At 39.9% G+C, this 25,601-nt stretch overlaps 1 protein-coding gene, 1 long non-coding RNA gene and 2 other non-coding genes across 9 annotated transcripts; 3 read left to right on the top strand and 1 right to left on the bottom strand.

The window, feature by feature from the left end:
* Window positions 1-4,099: 4,099 nt before the first annotated feature.
* LOC148354979 (ankyrin repeat and MYND domain-containing protein 1-like) lies at window positions 4,100-19,659 on the bottom strand. 5 transcript variants are annotated; one of them, XM_088349965.1, is made up of 18 exons: window positions 19,347-19,654; window positions 17,857-18,003; window positions 17,608-17,802; window positions 17,486-17,533; window positions 16,454-16,695; window positions 16,174-16,336; window positions 15,912-16,091; window positions 14,089-14,157; window positions 11,241-11,416; window positions 10,995-11,166; window positions 10,785-10,925; window positions 9,614-9,721; window positions 8,708-8,815; window positions 7,910-8,032; window positions 7,690-7,791; window positions 4,633-4,798; window positions 4,498-4,540; window positions 4,100-4,427 (listed from the first exon to the last, which is right to left on the bottom strand). In XM_088349965.1, the coding sequence occupies exons 1-18, from the start codon at window positions 19,536-19,538 to the stop codon at window positions 4,145-4,147; spliced, it is 2,658 nt and encodes an 885-aa protein (XP_088206091.1). In that variant the 5' UTR covers window positions 19,539-19,654; the 3' UTR covers window positions 4,100-4,144. The 5 variants fall into 5 exon arrangements, with proteins under 5 accessions (XP_088206091.1, XP_088206088.1, XP_088206090.1 ...); XM_088349962.1 differs by having other exon boundaries at window positions 16,174-16,390; window positions 19,347-19,653; XM_088349964.1 differs by having other exon boundaries at window positions 15,912-16,070; window positions 16,174-16,390; window positions 19,347-19,652.
* Window positions 9,662-16,390, top strand: LOC148354980 (uncharacterized). Of its 2 annotated transcripts, XR_015852252.1 has the most exons (4): window positions 9,662-9,787; window positions 9,976-10,067; window positions 11,257-12,183; window positions 15,372-16,390. It is a non-coding gene; the product is annotated as an uncharacterized LOC148354980 (long non-coding RNA). The 2 variants fall into 2 exon arrangements; XR_015852251.1 differs by having other exon boundaries at window positions 9,767-10,067.
* A 3,541-nt stretch (window positions 19,660-23,200) lies between the features above and the next one.
* trnah-gug (transfer RNA histidin (anticodon GUG)) lies at window positions 23,201-23,272 on the top strand. The gene has a single exon. It is a non-coding gene; the product is annotated as a tRNA-His (tRNA).
* Window positions 23,273-24,818: 1,546 nt separating this feature from the next.
* trnah-gug (transfer RNA histidin (anticodon GUG)) lies at window positions 24,819-24,890 on the top strand. The gene has a single exon. It is a non-coding gene; the product is annotated as a tRNA-His (tRNA).
* Window positions 24,891-25,601: the final 711 nt, after the last annotated feature.

Raw genomic sequence — 25,601 nt, 5'->3', positions numbered from 1 at the left:
CTAAATCACTTCAAGTGAAATAAAAAAACAAACATTTTAACCAGTCAGACACGCTCTGAACCTAAAATCTCCTCTGCTATTTCCTAGTAATCAATCAGGCCCAAAACTCTCCCTTTTGAAAATAATAGCATTGAAAACTGTAGAACTGAGCAACATGAATGAAATCTTTATTCGAACATCAAAATACAAACAGAACAAAAACAATAATTCAACAACAAAACAAAAACAATAACTCAACAACAAAATAACGTTACATAATGTTTGAAAAGGGGTAGTAAGAAGCAAATGCTTGTATTACCTACCCTTTCATCTTCCTGACCAAATATACGAATGCTATAAGAACAAATGTAATGATATTAATGATAACAATTATAAGAATAGCAACAATAACACAAAGTTAACTAGATGCACTATTCCCAATCTCCCGCACCACTCATACCCCACCCTCCACATCTCTGTATTCCGCCAGGAATGTTCCTTTGTATCTAAACCTGAACAAGTGAATAGTTGGACATCGTTTGATTTTGTCATGTAAATTGTTCCAAAGTTTTACTTCACACACAGACACACACATACTTCTCCTGGTGGTTCTCACCTTCGGGATTATGAATTCACTACAGCCCTTTAAATTATAATTTCCCGCTTTCCGAATGAATAATTTATGGATGTTTTCTGGCACTATGTTTATTTTTTACCTTAAATAGCAGTTGTGCAGTGAAATTTTTTACTAAATCATCTAATTTCAATAATTTGGACTGCAAGAATAAAATATTAGTATGATCTCGATATCCAACCCTGTGTATGGTTCTAATTGCACGTTTTTGGAGGATAAAATGGGGCAAGTGAACTTTTGTTATTATTGCCAGACTTCTACACAATATGTTAAGTATGGCAGAACTAGAGAACAATATAATAAATACAATGCATTATAGTTTAAATTAATCTGGCTTTATTAATTATTGAAATGCTTTTAGATACTTTAGTTTCTATGTGTCTGATGTGTTTTCCAGCTTAATTTATTGTCTATTATGACCCCTAAAAACTTAATTTCTGATACAGCGTCTATTGCAGCACCATCCATTTTTATTTCTAAATCTTGATTTGCCTTGCGATTACCAAAGAATATTATTTTGGTTTTATTTAAATTTAAAGATGCCTTAACATGATGCCTTAATAACACGTGTCCGGTTCGGGCCGTGACAGTGTGTAAGTTGATGCCTTTTGATAAATATAAATAAAATGTCTAATACGATTTTACAAAACATTCAAATACCACAGGAATGCATCTCTTAAAAGGACAGTGTGTATTACTTAGCGCCTATCTGTCGTAAAAATACATTAAAGAAAAATAATATCGGCTTAGACATTTAGCATTGTTTTAAATACTTGTAGCTCAAGAACTTTACATTCATTTTACATAACCTAAGCTTCACCTAGAGGAAGCTTGCAGGCCTTTAGTAAAAATCTCAAGGAATGTATCGTTAGAGAACAAACCACCTCTGTGAGGCTCTTGGAAGTGAAAGACAAGAGCCGGTTCCTTACTTATCAAGAGCCAGCTCCCTTCGAGAGAAAACTCTTGTGATTGTTCAAGATGCATGTTCATTTTCAAGGATTCTATGTTGTTCTAAGCAATGCAAATTATAGAGGACCAAAACTGCCCAAACTAAAAATAAATAAATCTCAAACAAACAAAATAGGAAATAAAAACACGTATAAGATATGAATACTGGAACTATATCAAAATAACTGGAAATCACAAATATAGCTAAAAATTCTTAAATAATACCATGAAAAATAAATTTAGAGCGCTCGTCTTGGGATCAAGAGATTGCAGTTCGAATCCCGGCTCCTCCGTGTTACATGTCGAAGTGTCCTTGGGTAAGACACTGAACCCCTAATACCCCCATTATGCAGGTTAGCGCCATACATGGCTGCACGGCCGCTATTGGGAAATGTGAAGCACACTGTCAAGCGCTTTGGGAAGTCTTGACTTGAAAAGCGCTATATAAATGCAGATCATTTAATTTCATTTTAAAATACAAAAAATCGTAAATACATCCAATATTATAGATAATATTTTACATATCATGAGACTCACGTAGAGGGAGCTGACATGATTGTCTGCCATTTTGTGGCTAAGGGTGCCAAAAACATCAACGAAAGGCTGGGAAAAAAATGAGAGTTAAATGGTGTGTTTTGGTCACTTTGAGTTAGAAGTAAGATCTGGCCTGAAAAAATTTCAGCCCGACCCGACCTGGGTCGCGGGTATATACTGTAATCCTGAACCTGACGGATTAACTTGATTTGATAAACGAGCCCCAAATAAAACCGAAGCTTTAATTTGCCGCCAAAGTAAACACAAAGCTTTACTCCGGCCGTGCGTACTTTAGCGCTGAAATGTGCGTTATGGCTAAACTACGCAGCTTGGGGTTTACTTGGGGCAGAGTCCCTCAAATCAAGTGTTCACTGCAAATGCAGCGCCTATATGAAGGTTTGGTGCCGAAGTGCGCATCTTGGCGGCATGCAGCGAACAAAATTTTAACTGAACAAAATGGCACCATATTGCACATATGACACATATTCTGCAGATTACATGCCGAAAATAGCGAAAGATTTGGGCAAAAAGAGTTTGCAATTCTATAAGCTGTTGGCAAGAAGCAGACATGACGTTTGACGTGAGGGAGGTGAATGGAGGAAGGCGCACGTCTTTTACCCCAACGGTGAAGAGAAAAATATATTTGAATTTATTGATTTTGAGTTAAACTGATAGTTTAGTGGGCATTTTCTTTATCTAAATAATTACTTGAGTAAAGTAAGTGCATGCTGTGTAGATCCTCCACGTAGGAAAAAATATATATCATGAAAAATAAGTATTAACAGTGGGAAAGAAGTCCCACCGGCCCGACTTAATGATTGACAAGCTCTATCCTCCACTTCGAGTTTCTGTAGTTTGTATTCTTTCTTGTGCTTTTTAACACCTGTTTTTAATGCCATGGGTTGTCAAATAATAAATAGTCCCATTAACAAGTTTTACTCGATTTTGAACTTGTTTTTCGTTTATATATACACACGAGAAAAAAAACCTGAAAATCTTGTGAGTTTTAAAAATGGCACTGTTTGGTCACGTTGAGTCTCTGTTGTTTCTATTCTTCCTTGTGCTTTTTAGCACTCCTTTTTGGTTGTACTACACATTAGAGTGACATCTAAAGTTCAAATATGACAGTGTCTCATTCCAATGAAAATGTCCTCAACACAACAGTTAATAAATGCAGGATTAGTCATGTCCGTCACAGTGTGGAAAAGACAAATTCCAAACCTCCAGCCATTATCTGCATAGCTTATCCTGAATAGGGTCGCAGGGGTGCTGGAGCCCATCCCAGCTATCTTCGGGCAGCGGACAGGGGACACCCTGAACTGGTTGCCAGCCAGTCCCATGGCACATTGAGACAGACAACTCACTCGCTTATTTACACCTAGGGACAATTTCTCATCTCATCTCATTAGCCGTACCGCTTATCCTCAGTAGGGTCGCGGGGGGGCTGGAGCCCATCCCAGCCATCTTCGGGCAGTGGGCAGGGGACACCCTGAACTGGTTGCCGGCCAGTCGCAGGGCACACGGGGACAGACAACTCATTCGCTTATTCACACCTAGGGACAATTTGGACCGGCCAATTCACCTGAAATGCATGTTTTTGGAATGTGGGAGGAAACCGGAGTGCCCGGAGGAAACCCACGCAAGCACGGGGAGAACATACAAACTCCGCACAGAAAGTCTGGAGCTGGATTTGAACCCACGACAGGTTCCCATGACATGAACTGTGCCGCACAAGCGCTAACCACTGCGCCGCCGTGCTGCCCCCTAGGGACAATTTGAATCGGTCAATTAACCTGACATGCATGTTTTTAAAATGAGGGAAGAAACCGAGTGCATGGAGGAAACCCATGCAAGCACAGGGAGAACATGCAAACTCCGCACCGAAAGACTGGTAGCTGGATTTGATCCCTTGACCTCAGAACTGTGCAGCAGAGGCGCTAACCACTCATCGGCCGTGCCGCCCACATTCCAAACAAATTAATACAAAAATCTCAGAAAGAATAGTTTGTAGTTTGATCGTCTTTTTAATCCACACAGTAAGACGAATATCTAATCAGCACGCTTTACTTCTGAGTTTGCGTTGAGGAGGTGGCGGCGCGGTCTGAACCAGTGGGTGAAGGTGGGTGGGAGGCCTTCGGTGGGATGCGCCCGCCTTCGACGGCGAGCTCGGCCCTGCAGCATGCACGCCCGCACGCATTCCTCCTTGTGTCCCTTATTCCAGGCTTTGAGCTTGCAGTTGGTCGAGCAGAAGAGAACTTTGTGGCAGCGGGTGCAAGCGTTCAATGTTACGGCTGCTGAGCGCCCACAGTGGTAGCAAAACCGGAACGGTTCCCTGGTTACGAAAGAGTGATTAATGCGTGTTGTGATATAGAGTGGGGGATTAGATCGTGTTTTTCTGCTACCAGGCCCCGGGAGGGTCGTCGTCGGAAGAGTTTGGGTCGTCACCTGTGAGCAGAATTCGGAGGGTTGCTTTAAAAATTTTACGCCAGTACAGTATTACTCACCAAGACAGTCCCAAGAAAAGAAAACATGCTCACGATTCTGTAAATATCTCATTTCCCTCTCCGAGTGTTCTTGTTCTCTCTGGATGGCCTTGTTTCGAAGCATATCGCCCATTAGGCTCAGAAGGTGTCGGCGTGCCGTGAAGGTTTCTTTCTCCTCCATGTTGAGTGTGTTGAAGGGCGTGTTGGCAATTCGCGTGTCCTATTTTACACGCAACTGTTAACTAGAATGGTACTGCAGAGTGGTAATCCATGTGTGTGCACCATCGGCATAATGCTAGAAAATGCAAAAAGCACTTACCATCCTGATGAGTGAATCATTCATTCTCACCAGCAAACTGCTTTTTCAAATTCAAAAAATAACAAAACTAGTATTTTAGGGTTGGTTGGTTGGATCCCGTAACCCCTTGGGTCGTAGGGGCACCATTTCCTGTGGTGTGTCCTGGGCAAGAACAGCCAGGTGTCACCCATCCCTCTCCAGGCCAGCTGCTTTATTTTAAAGCGGGACCAAATTCTAAAAAAACTCTCCAACGATCGTATTAGATTTCTGTTTTGGTAACATTTTGCCACGTTTGGTTTTAAATAAGCACTTTTTTTAATATTCTGGAGACAGTTTTGGTTTTTGCGTGGAAAAATAGAGAGCGCAATGTTATCCACTGTTTTTAATGTCAAAAGGTTTGCATGTATAAAACATTCAAAGGGAAAGTGTGTAATATCTAATGCCTTCTAGTGGTACATAGAACTTTTCAGTAAAAAATTAAAAACATTGATCTCAATACCAGGCAAAATTACCTGAACTACCATACCAATATTATTTTATATAAAAGATCTGGTAGATATTTTTTTATTTCTTTTACACAGTGGAATCCCTATTTAAGGTCGGCACCATGTTTGTCCGGCAACTTGCTCTTGGGACTGTTTTTCGTTTGCACTTGACAAAACAGTGTGATCTAGTGCTCAAGCATTACAAACTGGGGCTTTAAAGTTTGTTTGGGTTTGTTTTTATTACTCTTGCTAACAATAAAGACTGGTTATAATATATTTGTTTCTGTGACATAAGAAAGGGAAATAATAAAAAATGATGTAATGTTTGTTAATTGTTTTTTTTAATTCAGTTTTTAGAATTGGACACCTGCAAGGTAGATTGTTTAAGGTGCCAGGGTTGTTTGTTATTTTGACTCTTGTTGTGCACAGTGGTTCATTATTTAGGATCATTGTTGTTTATAATTTTTACGATTATGTGGAGTTTAAATCATTGTCCCTACTGACCAATCAAGTTGCTGTCTGTAATTTCCACACCCGTTAGTGTCATGATTTGCCCATTGCCCTCACCTGTGCCCACTCGTTTGGCGCCAGCTGCTGCTCGTTTTCTAATTGGTTTCCCTCCTATTTTAACTCCGTATTCTCATTCACTCCGGGGGTAGTCCGTCAGCGAACCTCCGCACATGCAAGCCAAGCACTTTTTTGACTCTGGCGCCCATCTGTCCCATCCTGTATCCGGCTCATCTGCCCCTGGCTTCCCGATCGTCTCTGGCTACCAGACATGATTCCTTCCTCCGACAACACTCCGAACTCCCGTCCCGGCTGCCTGACTTGTTTCCGTCCTCCGACCACGCTCCGATCTCGTGGGCTTCCTGCTGTCGTTTGTTTCCCCGCGCCTGGGTTCTACGATTCCCTTAATAAAGCTTGGTGTGAAACGGTACGCGTTTGGGTTTACCGTCTGGTCCAGTTCTGACAGTTAAGGCCGATTTGCTTTGCGAAACCTAAAGAATTTGATAAAAATAAAGGGCTCGGAAGGACGACCTTCAGAACTAGTTTGAAGTTTTGCATATTGAGGGTTTTTGTATTGTCCTCTCCTTTTCTCCTTGCAAACTCAAAATTCATTGATGTTTTTTCTGCCTATTTTGAGTGTCTATTAAACTATAAGCATATCACATCTGTTAGAAATTGTTGTATTTTGAAATATGTCACTGCCTGTACTTCATTATATATATTTTCTTCATTTATACCTTCTTAATTTGTCAGAATGATGTAACTTATGTTTTATTTCATAGTCAAAAGTGGAATTACAGTAAGTCGCATCGTTTGCTCCATCACCTTATAGTACTTCTTTTGAGTGGAATACACGATTGAAGTCACTAGAATTTGGAAAAAAAAAGATGTATCGCTCATTTGAATTTATATTTGTCCTAGTTTACTATAGTTATTTTTTTTTTTTACTATTTTTTTTAGTAAAATACTAAAATAATACTGCTTCCAAAAAACATAGAATATTCAACAAAACAATCTGCCAGGGAAATAGAAAAAAATCAGATTTTAATTTGTAATTTAGAAATTTAGCAGCTCTAATTATAAGACCACGAAGCTTCCTATTCTGTCTCCCTTTGTTGGTAAATATAATTTCTGCGTGTTTCTCAAAAAACTGAATGGACCATATTTTGCTAGGCCGATAAACTTGATTCGAATTATGATGTACATTTAGGGACCTTCAGATTTAGGATTATCGGTTGCTGATTGTTTTATTTAACAGGTGTAATCCAATCATATGAAATAACGTATCTCCACAATGTTTCAGTTTATTATGTAAACCATGAACTAATGGTTCATTGTAGTGGTATTTAAAGAGTATTTGTTTTCAAGGTCTATCAATATTAAATCTCAATTTTCTAGATAACTTTTGTTTACATTACAGCAACAACGACAACCATTTAGAGGAATTGAGGCAATTTGATGTCCTCTGATTAGATCAGAGCTACCCAAATGCTAATACTGAGCACAAATGTTGGGTATGATTGAAACCCATTTTAATATTGAATCTCAATGCTCCTTCTTAGCTCTTGAGTAGTCATTTATAATCATTCTAAACCAAATTATTTTGATGCAGAAAGCTTCTCATAAATGTGTTTTGTTTTCATGTGATCAGATGGATCTGTATCTATTTTTGACCAGCCACAATGGAAACTTGTATTTACGTTCTTTTTCAAGACGAGTATTCTTGAACACGAAGCTTAGGTGCAACAAGTTTTACCATAACAGTGGGTGATGGCAAAAAACATGTCATCCCACGTAATGTTTTGATTAAAGTGACCTTACTTGGTTAAAGGAGAAGTAAGCGTAATCCACTGCAGTCCCTTTCATATCACCGACATCAACAATCATCAACATGTCCGCACCAGCTTGTTCCAACATGTCCAACTACATCACACATAAAAGGAAAGTTAAAGACATTGTAATTTTAATATTCTGTTTTAATTTTTGTTCTGTATTAATAACTGTTGATGAGTGTGTTGGGTAAGTATATAAATGACTGTACTAGTTTGACTCTTTTGTCATCCAAGTCATAGCTGAAGTTACTGAGGGCACAGAGGGCGTTGCCCACGCCAAGGCCGAGTGGGATGTTGGGATCAGCCCCGCCTTTAAGCAGCGCCTTCACGGCCTATTCAGAAACAAAAACTGGCTCATGCATCATCAAAGTCAGGCAAAAGAACTGGAAAGGACAAGTAATCTATTGGAATGAAACCTAAAGGAGCGAAATCGGGGACTGGGAAACTCAATTGCTGCAATAAAACACAAAATGTTGCAGTGAAAGCGCATGAAAGTTACAATCTAGTGGTGATTGGTGATATAACATCAAGCTACATTAAAATCAGTTGCATTTCAGCATATTTAATGATTACTTTTCTTCCTTTTTAATAAATATTTTCAAATAGTTTAGTACATATACCCTGATCTTTTTAATGTTTTATTTAAGTTTTTTTTTAACTATTTGTGGAGAATGTTTGTTAATGTTTTAGTTTCACTGCAATAAATGGGGGGGAAATACAGCGATTATAGATAATATTTCAAATTAGCAAAATAATCTGTTGACTAAACAACAATTGTTTCTCTCAAAGGTCATTTTTTTTCTTCTTTAACTTTATTTTTCCAGCAACAGGTTACTGAAAAATAAAAGTAAAAGGAAACTACATCTGAACCTATTTCAACTAATTTTGAGCTGTTGTATGTTTGTGTATGTATTCATATAGAACTTTTCAAACCCTGAAATGCAACTCAAAATACTGTATAAATACATTAAATAGTCTGAAAGTTCCATTTGAACGTCCCTTTTTACCATGGCATTGCCAGTTGATATGGCCAAGGATAGAGGCGAGTGTCCACTCCAGAGGAGATCGGTTCTGGCTCGATGGGAAAGCAAGAGTGCCACCGCCTGGCTGGCATTCTGAATTGAAATGAACCCACACATTAAACGTGCTTTTGTCTTGTCCAGTTTCATATTTTACCCTCAGATTACAAAGATTTTTCCTCACATTGTGGCAGGAAAATTTCATAACGCAGACATAACATATAGGCATGAAAATGGCTCAGGGCTTAAAAAGATGAGAAGGGTGTGGAGGAAATACTGTTTTTATTTGTGTACAATGCGCACCCCTTATTTTTTTTAATTAAAAATCTGTATGAAATTTTCTCAGGATAAACTAAGCATTGAAAGAGACAAACGTTGTTAAATACATGCGGCCATGATTCAAACAATTTATTGACAACTATGAACAAAATACCAACCTAAAATTCACAATGAATTTAATTCGTGTTTGAAAAAATTCGATTAATCACCAGATACACCAAAGAGTTGTTTCCTTTGTTGTGCTTTTTTTAATTCATACCTTTCAGGACAACTTTCTGTTTCCATCCTCTAACATTAGTCTCTGGTACTGTGAATTAAAAGTGTGTTATGACATAAAATCGAATACGCGTTGCACACAAATAAAAGCAGTACTTCTGTCTATGCAAACTACACTGATTTTAATTCCAATGCACATCCAAAAATGATCGATTCACTCTTGGAAATCTCACAATACCCTGTTCCCCACCTCAAAAATATTCTTATCAGATCTATACAATATACAATTCTTCTTGAAAATGGTATATTTCCCCTAAAGGTGAGAAATTTGCATGCCTGAATATAAAAAAAACAAAACCGAATTTTTTTATAAAAAGTGGGTGTAATGTAACGGCTTACTTTATGGTCAGTTTCTCTCTGGCAGATCATGTGCAGAGCTGTTCGACCGCCTTCTTCAGGACCAGGCCTCCGTGGGGCGCTGCAGGATTTTCTCAATATAATGGAAACCTGAAAACAATCACGGTTTTAAGTATTGAACCCAATAACGTGCAGTCAGAGCGGAGGCAGGTGGAGGTATTGTCATCATTAAATTAGCAGAATCATAGTTTGTTTTTTTTTTTACAAACTAACACCAATAGCTTTCATTTTTTGCTTCAAGCCAAGAAAAATTAATTGTAGATGAAGTTAACTAAAAAAAAAACTGGAAGTATTGCCTGCTAGCTTGATTTTATTACTTATTGATGATCTGGTGCTGCTTGCAGAGGAACAGCATGGCAGCACTTAACCACCTCTCATAGAACGACTGCCTACAACTGTTTACTATATGATGTGAAGAACAGAGGTTAGAGAAAAGGTAGGATTCCATTTTGAATCCTGCATGTTTTGATTTGTGAGCATCAGCGGAGACAGGTGAGGTAATGTCTCTCCTGTCATCATGGAAATATAAATTAAAAATACATGAATTTATTAAATGGTTATATTTACTCAGTGTTTCTTACTCACATAACTTCACAATTTGAGGATGTCATTTTTCAAAAATCAATGAATTTCTACATAATGTGCAAAGTGAAGCACGCAATTCTCTTGCTTCAAGGCCAAGGTGAGACCAAGGATTCTAATTTGGCACATTGCTCAGCCCCAAACAATGGCAAACTGATAGTATTAGCCAGATAACAGCAAGTCAAGCCAACCCGTAGTTTCCTTGTTACATAGACCTTTTTTCATAATAGAAAGTTCCTTATCAATGCTTTTATTTAAATGGAGCAGTATTTAATTTATTACGGTGCCGAGTGTCTACAGATGCAGAGTAAGGCACGCAATTCTCCTGCAGAGGGCGTTAGTGAGACCAGCAATTCTTTTTTGGGGCAGACCTCAGCCCTAAACAATGAAATAAGCGATATTATCAGCAAGCTAACAGCAAGTCAAGCCAGCCGCTATTTTTCTGTCATGTCGGGTGGACTTTTTTCATAATGAAGGATTCTATGGATTATTTTATTCAAAAGGAGCAGCACATAGACTTTATAAGTTAAGGTAAGACAATAAAAGTCACATCAATCGAATACATGTATACCTTATCTGGCTCATAGATCTCATTCTCATCGGACGCCCTGGCGTCTGGGTCAGATAACGCGTGCAGCAGCAGTTCAATGATTTTTGGACTTTCTGGACCCGGCAATACTGCAGCAACGTGCAATGGATAAAGACCTTTCATCTGCAGTGAAAGGATTGAAGTGCCTGTTTTTTTTCCCTAAAAGTGACGTGAAAAAAAAGAGGATGCTACCTCAGGAGACAGGCAAATCTCAGTCTGAGCTCCGCTAAGTAAAAGCCTTCTGACAGTTTCCGTGTCCCCTGCCATGATGGCCACGAAGAGGACAGGTAAGGGGACTTTGCATATGTTGGGGTCGGCGCCTCGATCCAAGAGCAGATTCAGCGTAGACAGACGAAAGCGATGCCTGCTTACGCAACAACAAAAAGTTTCCATTGTGAAGATATGTTGGCACTTTGGCCTGCTTGTGAAGTGGCTCACATATATTTCTGTGCAGATAATCTGCGAACGGTCTCCTGAGTATCCAAATGCTGAGGGAATCCCGTGCGACTCAGAGCTTCGGCAGCGTCTTGCAGGATCCGCTCGGAGACTTCTATGTTGTAACTGTACATGGAGCAGGAAGAAGAGAAGGATTGCTCTGGGGTCACTTCATTGTCCTGAGGCAAACACATGAGGGAGAATTTCCAAGGATAACTTTGCTTTGAGAAAAGCAGAATCTTCATTGTGTGCATGCGAGACATCGTTTTACATTTTTGTGCTTGTGCACAATAGCTAGTGATGGCTGAACTTTTAGCCCAAATCGGCATGCAGAAGTGTTTATTGGTACATCACAGAATCAATTTGAATGAGAGAAAATTAGAGAACAATTTACAAACAATTGAATGTTTCTGAAAAAAATGCTCAACAGATTAAGGACATTTCATTGTGTCTATACCATGCTACTACAACACTTGCACAAAATGAACAAGGCTTTTTAACAAAAAAAAAATTGTATTTTGCCAAAAATGTACCGACCAAAATTAGAGAATACTTTCAGGTACCTCGCACTTAATGGTGATCATCTAACACATGGCGCTAATGTCCTTGATTATCTCTCAACTCCTATTTGACATTCTAACTGCCAGTTTCACAGACTTTGCAAGATGGTGGGTCGTACAAGTGACTGAAAGCCTCTGGCAGCAGGTTGTCGAGATGAAAACAAAAGGGATAACCCTATCAGCCATAGCAAGACAAGTTGATCGTTTCAAATCTGTGATTTCAAGAATATTCAATCTTTACAAAACATGCTAATTCAAGTTGCCCAAGAAGGCTGGTGGTCCACAAATGACAAATGCAAGACGGAACAGGTCACTGCGAAGGATGTCAATCAATAATCGTTTTAATACTGCAACTGGAATTTCTTGCCACTTCTGTGCTGAACATGGTAAGTATCTGTCGAGCCATATAGTGTATCGCTGTTTAAGAGCATTTAAAAGCTAGACCTAGCATTGCTGATGAGCATGTTGTGTCGAGAAAGGAGAACTGGTCCAGAGTTTACTTCAGTGATAAAAGCAAATTAATTTATTTAGGTTGGATGGGGGGCAGCACGGCGGCGCAGTGGTTAGCGCTTGTGCGGCACAGTTCATGTCATGGGAACTTGTCGTGGGTTCAAATCCAGCTCCAGACATCCTGTGCGGAGTTTGTATGTTCTCCCCGTGCTTGCGTGGGTTTCCTCCGGGCACTCCGGTTTCCTCCCATGTTCCAAAAACATGCATTTCAGGTGAATTGGCCGGTCCAAATTGTCCCTAGGTGTGAATGAGCGAATGAGTTGTCTGTCCCTGTGTGCCCTGCGATTGGCTGGCAACCATTTCAGGGTGTCCCCTGCCCACTGCCCGGAGATGGCTGGGATGGGCTCCAGCCCCCCTGCGACCCTAATGAGGATAAGCGGTACGGCTAATGAGATGAGATGAGATGAGGTTGGATGGGAAGCATTATGTATGGTGACACATTGGAGAAAGACTAAACCAAAAGTGTGTAAAAAGTAAGAGAAAGGTGAAGAGGAAGTGTCATGGTGTGGGGCATGTTTTCTGCAGCTAAAGCTAAATGAAAATGTGTAACAGAACCAACTTCAACAGCATATGGTTCCTTTCTTGCGTTCATCGCCCAATAACCCTGCAATCTTCATGCAGGACAATACTTCATGTCACAGAGCAGAACGGGTAAACCATTTCCTGAAGGTGAAAACATTGAATTAATGGCATGGCGTGCCAAGAATCCTGATCTCAACCCAGTAGGGAACCTCTGGAAAATCCTTGGTGACAATGTTATGGTCAAGAAACCCACTATAATCACCAAACTGTAGAGGAGGCTGGAAGAAGAACGGACCAAAATCCCGCCAGAGCAGTGTGACAGACTATCCTGTATTTGCAGATGTGCTTAAGTCATTCAAGGCAGAGGATTGTACTTGTACTTCTTACTCATTACTGACTGGTGTACATTTCAGATTTTTTTTACATGCCAAAGTCATTGTTGTCCTCCAATTTTGATCCGTTTGTTTTTTAAATTTGATCAGTGATTTTTTTTTATTCTTTTTTGTGAAACGCCTTTAGTCATTGTGAAAAAAAAAAGTGCACCAACTGAAAGAAACTAACTTAATCTAACATGATTTGCTCTACACTAGCCAATGAGAGAATGTTGTTTTCCTACTTGTTAAATTTTTAATCTTAGTTTAGAGCTCGCGTTAAGATCACCTAGTAGCGTTCTAAGTTCTGCCATGAGTTTGCAAACTTCCTTTGTGCTAGCATGGCAGCAAAGCAAACAGCTAAGGAATGCACAGGGTTTTATTGATCCAATAAGATCAAAAAATTCTAATTTAACACGTGCACAGCTCAATCACCGAGCTGAATCAATTAGGACTTAATAAAGGTCTAAATATTGGGATTTTGAGATATCAAAAGCTTTCCTAGCTTCAACCACACACAGAATTCTGAACTACATAGATACTATGCTGTTTAAAACAGAATTGTTTTTTTACAGGTACATTTCTTAACTCATTCATTGCCAACGATGACATTTTACACTAGGAGCCATTGACAACTTTAGACATTTACACTCAAATTTCCATTTTGTTAGGCTTGTAATAAGAGAACTGAGCTGGCAGTGAAATAGTTAAAAGTACCATTATTTTTTTGTTTGTTTTTGTTTTTAGTTTCCTAGCTACTGTATCTTAATAATTATCGTATTGCGAGGGCTTGTTGTGGTATTCATTGTATTCCGACCTTGAAACCTTGTTAAGTCATTTGTAATCAAAACAATGATTGCCTGAACTGAGCTAGATTACAAATGTTACCTCCTTTTCTTGATTTGCACCGTCGTCTCCAAGGGACAAATTCTCTATAGAGGGATCTTCGGGGATATCCTGTGGAAAGTTAAGATTAGGGATGTTTGATACAGCTTATTTTCTCAGCTGATACCAATATGGGCACTGATAATACTGATTCAATAAGTAGTTTCTGAACTACTTTATAAATCCCGATTTGTGTGTGTCTGTTCATATGTGACTCATAGGCTGCAAAGCGCTGAACTAATTTTTGAGAAAATTTACACAGCTGTACTTAAAGCCTATGAAAGTTTCTTTCGCTCGAATTTGTGTAAAGGGACCCCCACTAGAAAACAACAAACTCAATAAGCATCTGCTTTCGTTGGATCTGTTTTCGTGGTGTCGCTAACATCCTATGCCGGCCAAACTGGGTACAGCAGCTCCAAACTACCAACCACTCCAAGCAGCTGAATTCAATCATCTATCTGAACCAACTACTTGATTGGTGCCATTGTTTCTTAAGCACATGTTCCTATAAACTAAACCACAACAACATAATCCAAGAAGAATACCCAGAAACCCCTTGCCATTCACTTGTTGGAGTATAAAATGTCCGTCATGTTGCAAGGAATGGTCTCTGAAACTGTATTTTTTAAACCTTTTTTGAGCTTTGACACGCTTTTTTCATTGGAAAAAAAAACTTCAGGCACACTGCTAGTAGAATTTTTTTAAATTCTGATTTAATTTTATTTTTTAGCATTTAAATTTTCAATCCAGGGTAAAATGTAGCAAATCTTGAAAATATAAAGTTGTTTTGATCAAAGTATCTTAAATATACAGTAATTTATTAGTCCTGGCTGCCACCACTTAGAAGGTGGCTCAGGTAAATAATTTTGACAACTCATTTTTTAAATAAGTTTGAAGGACAGTGTAATTTTACCATTAGATGTTGCGGTGTTGTATTTCAACCCAAAACAGATACTGAAAAGGGATGTACTTGTATAGTAGTTAGAACTCTACATTTTTGCTGCGGCAATCCCGGTTTGAATCCAGGTCATGGTATGTTTTTTTTTCATGCCACAAATCTTAAAGGGACAATTAATTAATATTTGACCACGAGATACCGCTGTATTGTGTAGTGCAATCAAAAAGGATTTCTAAAACGCACAAGGAAGAATATAAACAATGGAAACTCAACGTGACCAAACCACACCATTTTTCTTGCCAGGGTTTGGGGCCGGAAGTCCCCTCTTTCCCCAAAAGATGGCAACTTTACCCCATTTCTTAATCCACTTTGCTTTTTCTCTCCGCAGGTGTTTTAAGCTACCCCAAACTCACCCCTCCCTTTGCTGAACCCTTTTGATTCCTGAAGCATTTCATTCTCCGAAACAACAAGCCTTCGCCTTCCACGTTCCAGTTTTGCCACTCCAAGACCTGCCACACCATCTCCTTTTCCAGTTCCGTCCTTGTCCCACAATCATCCAACCAAGCGATCTTCTTTAATGATATTCCCAAATCTTCATTTCAAGATTTTTCTTTACCTCAAGACCCACTCTGTGGTTTCCCTCGCAAGCCTCCTTTTCAAGATCTCCTCTGCTATCCCGGTCCCACAACCCCTTCTCACCGGTAAAGTTTTTTTTGGTTGGTGTTTATATAATCGTCCCCCCTAGTGGGGTTAGACCACATCCCTTGTGTCTCGCGTTTGAGTCTGTCCAACACTTTGTGAAAGTTTTACTCATATAACTTTTTTTTAACTAAGAAAAAATTAGCCGAAAGCTTTTGTACTCACCCTTAGATTATGAGGCCTTGTTTTTACGAAGGAATATAAATGTCACTATTGCATCAAATCTCACCTGAGTTGGACATGCAGGTGAAGAAAAGGTGTACAAGGACTGGACAGGATAATAGAGGACATGACAAACTGACAAAGGGGACATGCCCTCAAAATTCAGTTTGTCAATACAAGCCCCCATATCAAGGAGGAGGTGAATCACATTGTTATGGCAGTTGACCTCGGAAAAAGCAGTGAAACACTTGGTTGAAAAACAGTTCATCAGAAAATGAGACATGTAATAAATTTAAGTGAGAAAACCACCACACGAAAAAACGGTTTACCGTGGCAGCGATCAATGCGGTGTGTCCTTGAGCATCAGCGACGTCGGGGTGAACGAGGCCTTCAATGAGAATCTGTAAAACAGCCTCTCTGTCCCCGATGGAAGCCTGATAGATCAGAAGCTCGGATGCCACTTCCAACGCTCCTCTTTCACCAAAACCCTCCCTTTTATAAGAAAGAACCTTTGCGATATCCCAGTCCAATTTTTCGACCTGACCTCTGATATGTAAACACTAATTAAAATGACATCTTAACAGTTTACAATTTGGAATCATATCTTACCTGTGTTTGTGAATGATCGTCGCCATTTTGGTCATTAACGGAAGCGGTGAGAGAGGTTCTCGTTTGAAGCCATTACATGGATCACTATCGGGGTCCCAAAATTCACCGAAAAATTGCTGATCAAACTCTCGTTTGACGTGCGGAGGCAACGGCAGATGGTCGCTGTCGGTGGAATATTTCTCAATGCCCGACGGGCGGACTGTATTGTCGTCAAAAAGAAGCAAATCGTCATCTGTGACAATCTAAATGAAAACAGGAATTCAAAAATGACAATAAAAAAAAATAGAAAAGTCCCACTGAACATTTCTCATCACTATAAGTCAAAGAGTACAAAGTGATTGTCAATTGAGTCACGCAAACCCCCTAGAACAGGGATGGGCCAACTCCAGCCAGCGGGCCACATATGGTACATAAAACACTGATATCAGCCTTTTTAATCCGGCCCACTAAACAAAAAAGTGAAGTCGGATGTTCTAACTTGCATGAGAAATCATTGACATGATCAGTGTCTTCAAATACATAATCAACCGTTCTAAAATTTGTTTTAAATTAGCCAATAATGTATGTAGGTAAATCACCCAAAACCCCAATACAAGGAAGATTTTTTTTAGTAGTTGATTAAATGTATTTTGATCTGTTGGTTACCAATTTAGCCATAAGACAATAATAACATACTAACAACATAGTAATAACATGATAAGTTGCTATCTTAAAATTGCATACCAAACTGGTAGCTCTTTGTTCTAACCAGTAAAAAAGTAACTCTCAGTTTCAAAAAGGTTTGTGACTCCTGCGTTGCCTTAGATTAAAAAAGATCTGGAATCATTGAACAAGAAAAACATTGTTGTCTGTATAATTGTGGAGGTACTCATAAAATCACTATATTTTTAATCCCCAAACTGTCTTTGCAGAACAATTATGTGTTATGTCAATTGTCTATCAAAGCTCTTAATTTTCAATTTATTGTAACCTTGTATATGGTAACTAGTGGAAAAAAATAAAAATGTCAATTTTATGATCAAAATACTCAACCCCTGAGTACATTCTGGCAAAACTCTGTGCGCCAACTCTTCGTGGAGTCTGGAAAGAAGCATAGAGTATTGTAAAAGTCAATTCATCACATGCGATAACATTTCAATACTTCAATCACACACTTGACTTTGTGTATTCGAAGAAGCATTTTTCTCTAAATAAATGCCGTATTCCGTGGATGTTTTGATGCTGAAGCTGCCCGGCACGGAGTTGCACAATTGCAGCAGATGTTTCCCATGCCACAAGCCCACATCCTGGCAGCCCAATGGCTCGCTTAGCACACCGGGACCAAATCTCTGGTCTGCGTGGTACAAACCCTAAAAAGGTGACCAGTTGGATTGTATTCCTAAAAAAAAAGGTGTTTAGGTTACCTTGAAGGTGGCTCCATCTGGGAAAACGTGTACCCCATATCCTTCTCTCCAGTTGAGGTAGAACTTGCCAATGAATTTGTTACCAGTTGGCCAACAGTACATGCCCTCGCCATGCCGGTAGTCTTTGTAAAAAGAGCCTTCGTAGAACTAAACGCAACACAAACGATGGCAGGCGTCTTAGGTTCACAGGTTTTAGTGTTCTAAAATATTTAACTGGATGGCTGAAACAAATTACTCTCCAGTAGACAGCAATATTTTAAAGTTTGAATTGGGGATCTGTTTTACTGAGATTTTAGCCATACAACTACAGTGCACCTAATTGTGATTGATCGATAATTTACAGAAATAACTAAAATAAAACACATTTTGAAATAAAGTTGGATTGAAATGAGCTAGCTTGCCCCTTTTTAACATACTCGGAAATTTATGGTGGGCTGGACTAAATCATCTAACGGGCTGGATCCAGTGTTGTTCGGAATAATGCACCCCCAGCGTGAAATGACCCTTCTCGCACAAACGTTACTGAAATGACTTTGTATCTAATTTGGGGGGGAATGTTATAGCAAAATAAAGCACAAAACATTTACACCTTGTATACCTTGTAATAAAAAAACTTGTAATTAGGTTGAAAATATTAACTTTGGTGAAATTACACCACATTTTTTACCAATCAATGGAGCTGTTAGCAAGCTGCTGTTATTGCGATTAATTGGTGTTTCAAAACACTTATTTTCCGAATATCCCATGTATTGAAAACTACAGGGTGTCTCAAAAAAATGTACTGACTCCTAGAATGACGAGAAAACCTTTATTTATTAACATAGAGTGAAGTGAAATAGCATCGAATACATGAGACAGATGTAATTGAATAATCATGTTAGCAAATGTTCAAAGTGATGACCATTATTGTCCAGACAACGCTGATAACGCGCAAACGTCGCGAAACACATAAAAAGAGTGAGTACATTATTTTGAGACACTCCGTATTATGTGCACTTCCGTAGAGTTTATTACTCTGAAATGAACTGTCAAATTCTCAACAGACAGTGATTTCTATACAGGGTGAAAATGCTCCATACTTTACTGTTTTATTGCGTTCCCCCAAAATTGGATACAGAGTCGTTTTAGTAACGTTTGCGCGAGAGGGGATATTTCACGGCGGGGGTGCACTTTTTGGCACATCACCGGCTCGCAGTCCATATGTTTGACATATGGTCTATAGCCTCCAGTGTCAGGAATTCTACAAATAATTGTTTTCTGATTTCTGTATTCCTAAAGCTAATTGATGATTGCCTTTCATTTCTAAATAAAATTTTGGAAAACATCTGCTTGATGGAAAACCAGAATCCCCACACTTTCTGAAGCAATTCACTCAATTGTTTGGATTCCTCAATCAATGAAAACAAAACAGATAAACAATAATAGTTTATCGCAAAAACAACAGAGAACGTCGTTGCAGCCAAATTGAGCGTTGAGGAACTTCACCTCACCTCTCCACTTTTCCAGGTATATCTTCCCTTTCCTTGTTTCAACCCATCGACAAACTCTCCTTCATATTTAGAACCGTCAGGAAAATCCTGAATGGCGAATCCTTGCTGCTTCTCGTCGCCAACTTTCGCGCTCGGACACGCCGACAGCATTTGTTCGGAACCCACGGCGGCCTCATAATGGCGGCTTGACATTGAAAGGATTCACTGCTGATTTTTTTTCATACCTGCCCTTTCAATTATTCTCACCTTTCTTACAGTCGTAGTTGATAACGATGACGTAAGCGTCAGGATTAATTAGGACCTCTAATAATGTGGGAATGATGATGTCATGTTCGCATGACGGTGTGAGGAAAATGTGACGTCACATACGTAATATAGTTCAAACAATGTCAATTCGCGGTAAATATTCGTTGTTAAAAAAGGTAAACTACAAAAACTGGATGGATTGATAATCGTGCCTCAATAATATTTTGGAAAATTGTATTTGTCACACTTGTTAAATCTCCTGATTTGGTCGGGAGATTACCGCTTTGGCTACGATTCTCCCGCCTACCGATCTGAGAGCAAAATCTACTGATTTCTAAAAATTTCATTATTTAAAATTTTTTTTAGTTTTTTTGGTCGCCAAAATTTTTATGTGAACAAAGTTTTGCCGATTAAAATGTAGACGAATTATCCATAGTCTTTATCGTCGTCTTTTTCGCCGTTCTGCACCAGAAAAAGCCTTGATCGAGACTCGGCAATCATAATATCGAACTCCACGTGATCTCATTCCTTCGAGAGCAGCAGACGAATAAGAGTGCTACATATGACTATGTTAAAGAACACCAGAAAATTTGGAATAATTAAACATTGTAATAATCACATGTAAACATAAAATAACAATAAAGTAGATTGAAAAACGAATTTTGTTGTTGTCTTTTCAAATAATAATAATAATAATCCCGTCGAAAAAAACATCTCCCGATTTCCCATTTCTGAAACTTAACATGTATGATTTGTCATGACGGCAACATACCTGTCAACCTGTACGGTTTTGCCGTACAGAGTACCTTTTTCATGCATTTTAAGACGAGTACGACGTAGAAGGAAATCTGTACAGAAAATCGCACATTTGTCAATCATGGGTACCATCCGGTATACACCGACTATCACGAAACGGCAAATCAATCAAGTCAAAGGAGTCCGCTGCGGAAGCCTCTATCTCGGTATCGTTTTTTTCGTTGCAAACAAAGCGAGCGGTTTGATGCTACTGTGCGCATGCGTCTGCCACCTGGGAATTTCCCATCATGCATCATTCCGAGAAAAAAAAATATGGTGTACGATTATTTTGTATTTTGTACGCCAAAATACGACAGTTGTACGGGCTTGGAGCCGTGGAGGTTGACAGGTATGCGGCAATGACGGCTGAGCGGTTGGCACCGTTCTGACCTCGGGAAACTCTCCAAAGAATCAAGCACATTTGCACCTGCACTACACTAGGGAGCAGTGGCGCTGTCATTGGCAGTGTTTTGTTGACATTTAACCTCCATGTCGTGCAAACACACCACAGACACGTTCAGCACACTACGGTCACTTTATTACACTACAGACACTGGACCATACTTGGACTAGTCTTGCACTACAGTCACTTTCAACTGTGTTTTATCTTATTTTCATTTTATTGCCGAAACTCATCTTGAGTTCATCTAGCATTTTTATCTTTTTAATATTCGTAATATTCTTTATGTATACTGTCACGATCACTGATTAGCATCACCTGTGCCCGCTCATTTGGCTCCAGCCGCTGCGGGCTACCTGATTGGTTACCTTTCCCTTTTTAAGCCCAGTCCTTTCACTCTCCGGTTGTCAGTCCGTCAGCGAACCTCTGTTGTTACGAGGCAAGCAATTTGACCCTGACTCCTGCCTGTCCCGTTTTTGCACCCGATTTTTCACCTGTCCGTTCCGTTTGTCTCCGGCTCCGAGCTGTATTTAATTCCGACGTTGTTTGCTCTCCTGTCCTGGCTATCTACCTGTTTCTCCGTCCTTGACACCGCCATTTCCACTCCGGAAGATCCACTTCCGTATTCGAATCCCGTTCCGATTGCATGAGCGGCTTGCTTCACGTGTCCAGCGAGTACCGGATCGCGGGCGCTGCCCGTCCTCTTCCTATCAATAAACTTGTGGTTAACGCTACGCTTTTGGGTCCTGATTCCGTTCTGGTCGTGACATTTACATGTATATAGTTTCTTAGTTTCATTACGCTGGAAACTGTGTGGACAGCAAAGTAAGAATTTCATTGTGCAGGGAATTGTTCTTTACTGTGCATATGACAATAAACACTTTGAATTGAATTGAATATCGCAGAGTATAAGCATCCGTGTTGGGACGTAACAGGGTTATTTTTTCAGTAACAGGGTCAGCTAACCCGTTACTTTCTCCGCCGTTACAACTGTGTTATTGTTACTGACGGTCAAAATCGGAGCGTTACTTTGGATGCAGAAGCCGGCGTGTCCCCGCACACCTGACGCTGTTTCAATCTGCGTGGTTATTCGCTCTCCTCCGAGTTCTTTAACATCACTTTTTTGGGCATCATGTAACCATTCAAAAACTATATGTATCTATCGATCGACCGAACCCCCCTACCCACCTACCCTCCTACCCTGGTAATATCCCTTGAGAGGTGTGACCGACAGCAAGACAAACACATACACACAAAAAATAAAAGGAAAAAAAATACAAAAAAAAAAAAAAAAACACAAAAAAAATTGACCATGGCCAATCCAAACACCCAAACAAGGTAAGCCCCTCGGCACCCGAGGCGGTCATGCTTTCCTCCTTCCAGATGAAATGGGACACAAGAAAGAGGCCATGTCACTCGGGTCAGGGTGACACAACACACTCTTCTGTTCAACAGCAGGTGCCCGAGAGCTTTCACTGGTTTACCCCTGCCGCATCATACAGGGCCCCCTGCCCATCCCTTAGACTACGTTTGAACATCCCACTATCCTTTCACAACACCTCTCCACTCATTCCTATCACCAACAAGAGCTCTAGCTTCCACTATATTTAGACCTCTTTCCTCCAGTGCATTCATAAAACAATCCATCCACGTCAATCGCGGCCTTCCTCTTGATCTCCTTCCATTTACTTCTGCTCTGTAGATCCTCTTCAACATTCGCTTATCATCCATCCTCTCCATGTGTCCAAACCAACCGAGTACTCTCTCATCCACATGCTTGCTCAGTTCCGCTACTACTCCAGTCCTGCCTCTCACAATTTCATTTCCCAATCTATCCAATTTTGTCTGCGGAAAACTAATTTAAGTGATTGCTACAATCATACGGCCATGATCGTATAGTGCTTAGTACCGGTACTCTGCGTTGAGATCGCAGCAACCCGGGTTTGAATCCGGGTCACGGCAATTTTAAACTGAGTTCTATACATAATACAAGTATTGTCACGCAAACTGTGCTTACAATCAAAATGGAGATTATGAGCTCCATTTATTGAAAGTGACCAAAGTACAAAATCATTCTTATCCTTTCCTTAGCACCATGTTGTGATTGTATAGTGCATTGTGGCCACAGAAACTCCGGTTTGAATCCTGGCCACAGCATGAAGATTATAAACTGGAGAAATTTAGAGTGACCAAAGCACAGAACATATATATATATATATATATATATATATATAATATATATATATATATATATATATATATATAAACTATATAACTGCGACCCCTGCCCACTATCCGGAGATGGTTTGGATGGGCTCCAAAAGCCCCGGACCCTAGTGAGTATAAGCGGTGCAGATAGTAGTTTAATGGAGAGGTGTCGGACACCACCCATTAGGTCATGTTGTTGCACGTCGCTGTGATCGTATAGTGGTTATTACTCTGCGTTGTGGCCGCAGCAACCCCGGTTCGAATCCGGGTCACGGCAATTTTAAACTGAGTTCTATACATGATGCAAGTATTGTCACGCAAACTGTGCTTACAATCAAAATGGAGATTATAAGCTCCATTTATTTCGGTTGAATCGTTCTGCGATACCATTTCCCATGGGGTGGTACGGAGTGGTATGGGATTTCTGCACCCCTGCCATCTCTAGAAGCTCTTTGATCAGTTTGCTCTCAAAATTAGCTCCCTGATCAGAGTGGATATGCCGTGGGAAACCATAGACAAGGAAGAAATCCTGACACTCAACTATATCTTCCGTTGGAGGAATCTTCCATACTAAACTGTGGAAATTTGGAGGCCTGTCTCACTGAGATAAAAGAGTGGATGTCACTCAATTTCTTGCGTCTTAACTCTGAAAAGACCGAAATGTTAGTCATTGGTCCTTCTAAATGCCGTGACTTATTCTCAAAAACTGCTGTGAACATTGACAAATGTCACATCACACAGAGTGACTCAGTTAAAAATTTAGGTGTCATATTTGACCCTGATCTATCCTTTGAGATGCATGTAAAGCAAATTACTAGAACTGCCTTCTTCCATCTTCGCAACATTGCTAAAATCCGTTCAATACTGTCTCAGTCTGATGCGGAAACAATAATTCATGCATTTGTTACCCCCCGTCTCGATTACTGTAATGCACTACTCTCCGGTCTCCCGAAGTCCAGAATCAAGTCTCTTCAGCTAGTACAAAATGCCGCAGCGAGGCTTTTAACTAGGACAAAAAAGTACGATCACATAACACCGATTTTGGCTAACCTGCATTGGCTCCCAGTTAGCCAAAGATGTGACTTCAAAGTTCTCTTAGTATTGTACAAAATCATACATGGACTTGCTCCCTCTTATCTTTCAGATCTGATCTGCCACTATGTCCCGGTCCGAAGCCTACGATCTGAGAGTGCTGGTCTTCTGATGACCCCGAGAGCAAAGAAGTCTTCTGCTGGTTCGAGAGCGTTCTCCATCCGGGCACCGGTGCTGTGGAATGCTCTTCCCCCTGAGATCCGATCTGCAACCTCAGTGGAAATGTTTAAATCTAAACTTAAAACTCACTTCTACTCCATTGCATACGAATAACCTACTCCTCTTGTCGGTTGAAAATAGTTTGTGTAATATAGTGTAACAATCTGTGAAGCCCTTTGAGACTCTTCGTGATTTAGGGCTATACAAATAAAAATGACTTGACTTGACTTGACTAAAGTGACCAAAGCACAAAATCATTCTTATCCTTTCCTTAGCACCGTGTTGTGATTGTATAGTGCATTGTGGCCGCAGAAACTCCGGTTTGAATCCTGGCCACAGCATGAAGATTATAAACTGGAGAAATTTAAAGTGACCAAAGCACAGAACATATATATATATATATATATATATATATATATATATAAACTATATAACTGCGACCCCTGCCCACTATCCGGAGATGGTTTGGATGGGCACCAAAACCCCCAGACCCTAGTGAGGATAAGCGGTGCAGATGGTAGATTAATGGAGAGGTGTCGGCCACCACCCATTAGGTCATGTTGATGAACATCGCCGTGATCGTATAGTGGTTAGTACTCTGCGTTGTGGCCGCAGCAACCCCGGTTCGAATCCGGGTTACGGCAATTTTAAACTGACTTCTATACATGATGCAAGTATTGTCACGCAAACTGTGCTTACAATCAAAATGGAGATTATAAGCTCCATTTAATTAAAGTGACCAAAGCACAAAATCATTCTTATCCTTTCCTTAGCACCGTGTTGTGATTGTATAGTGGATTGTGGCCACAGAAACTCCGGTTTGAATCCTGGCCACAGCATGAAGATTATAAACTGGAGAAATTTAAAGTGACCAAAGCACAGAACACATATATATATATATATATATATATATATATATATATATATATATATATATATATATATATATATATATATATATATATATATATATAAACTATATAACTGCGACCCCTGCCCACTATCCGGAGATGGTTTGGATGGGCACCAAAACCCCCAGACCCTAGTGAGGATAAGCGGTGCAGATGGTAGATTAATGGAGAGGTGTCGGCCACCACCCATTAGGTCATGTTGATGAACATCGCCGTGATCGTATAGTGGTTAGTACTCTGCGTTGTGGCCGCAGCAACCCCGGTTGGAATCCGGGTTACGGCAATTTTAAACTGAGTTCTATACATGATGCAAGTATTGTCACGCAAACTGTGCTTACAATCAAAATGGAGATTATAAGCTCCATTTAATTAAAGTGACCAAAGCACAAAATCATTCTTATCCTTTCCTTAGCACCGTGTTGTGATTGTATAGTGGATTGTGGC

The sequence above is a fragment of the Urocampus carinirostris genome, chromosome 12 (genome assembly GCF_059441175.1).
Source record: "Urocampus carinirostris isolate Australia breed hairy pipefish chromosome 12, RoL_Ucar_1.0, whole genome shotgun sequence".
Lineage (NCBI taxonomy): Eukaryota > Metazoa > Chordata > Actinopteri > Syngnathiformes > Syngnathidae > Urocampus > Urocampus carinirostris.
This window is presented reverse-complemented; position numbering and strand designations above follow the sequence as displayed.

What these genes read in the sequence shown, in the direction of transcription:
- LOC148354979 (XM_088349962.1), bottom strand. Translation starts at nt 19,538, where the DNA reads ATGTCAAGCCGCCATTATGAGGCCGCCGTGGGTTCCGAACAAATGCTG. An exon ending in ATACCTGGAAAAGTGGAGAG is followed by an intron (nt 18,004 to 19,346) that starts GTGAGGTGAAGT and finishes TGTTGCGTTTAG; the next exon opens with TTCTACGAAGGCTCTTTTTA. An exon ending in TTGCCAGAATGTACTCAGGG is followed by an intron (nt 16,696 to 17,485) that starts GTTGAGTATTTT and finishes GTTTTCATTTAG; the next exon opens with ATTGTCACAGATGACGATTT.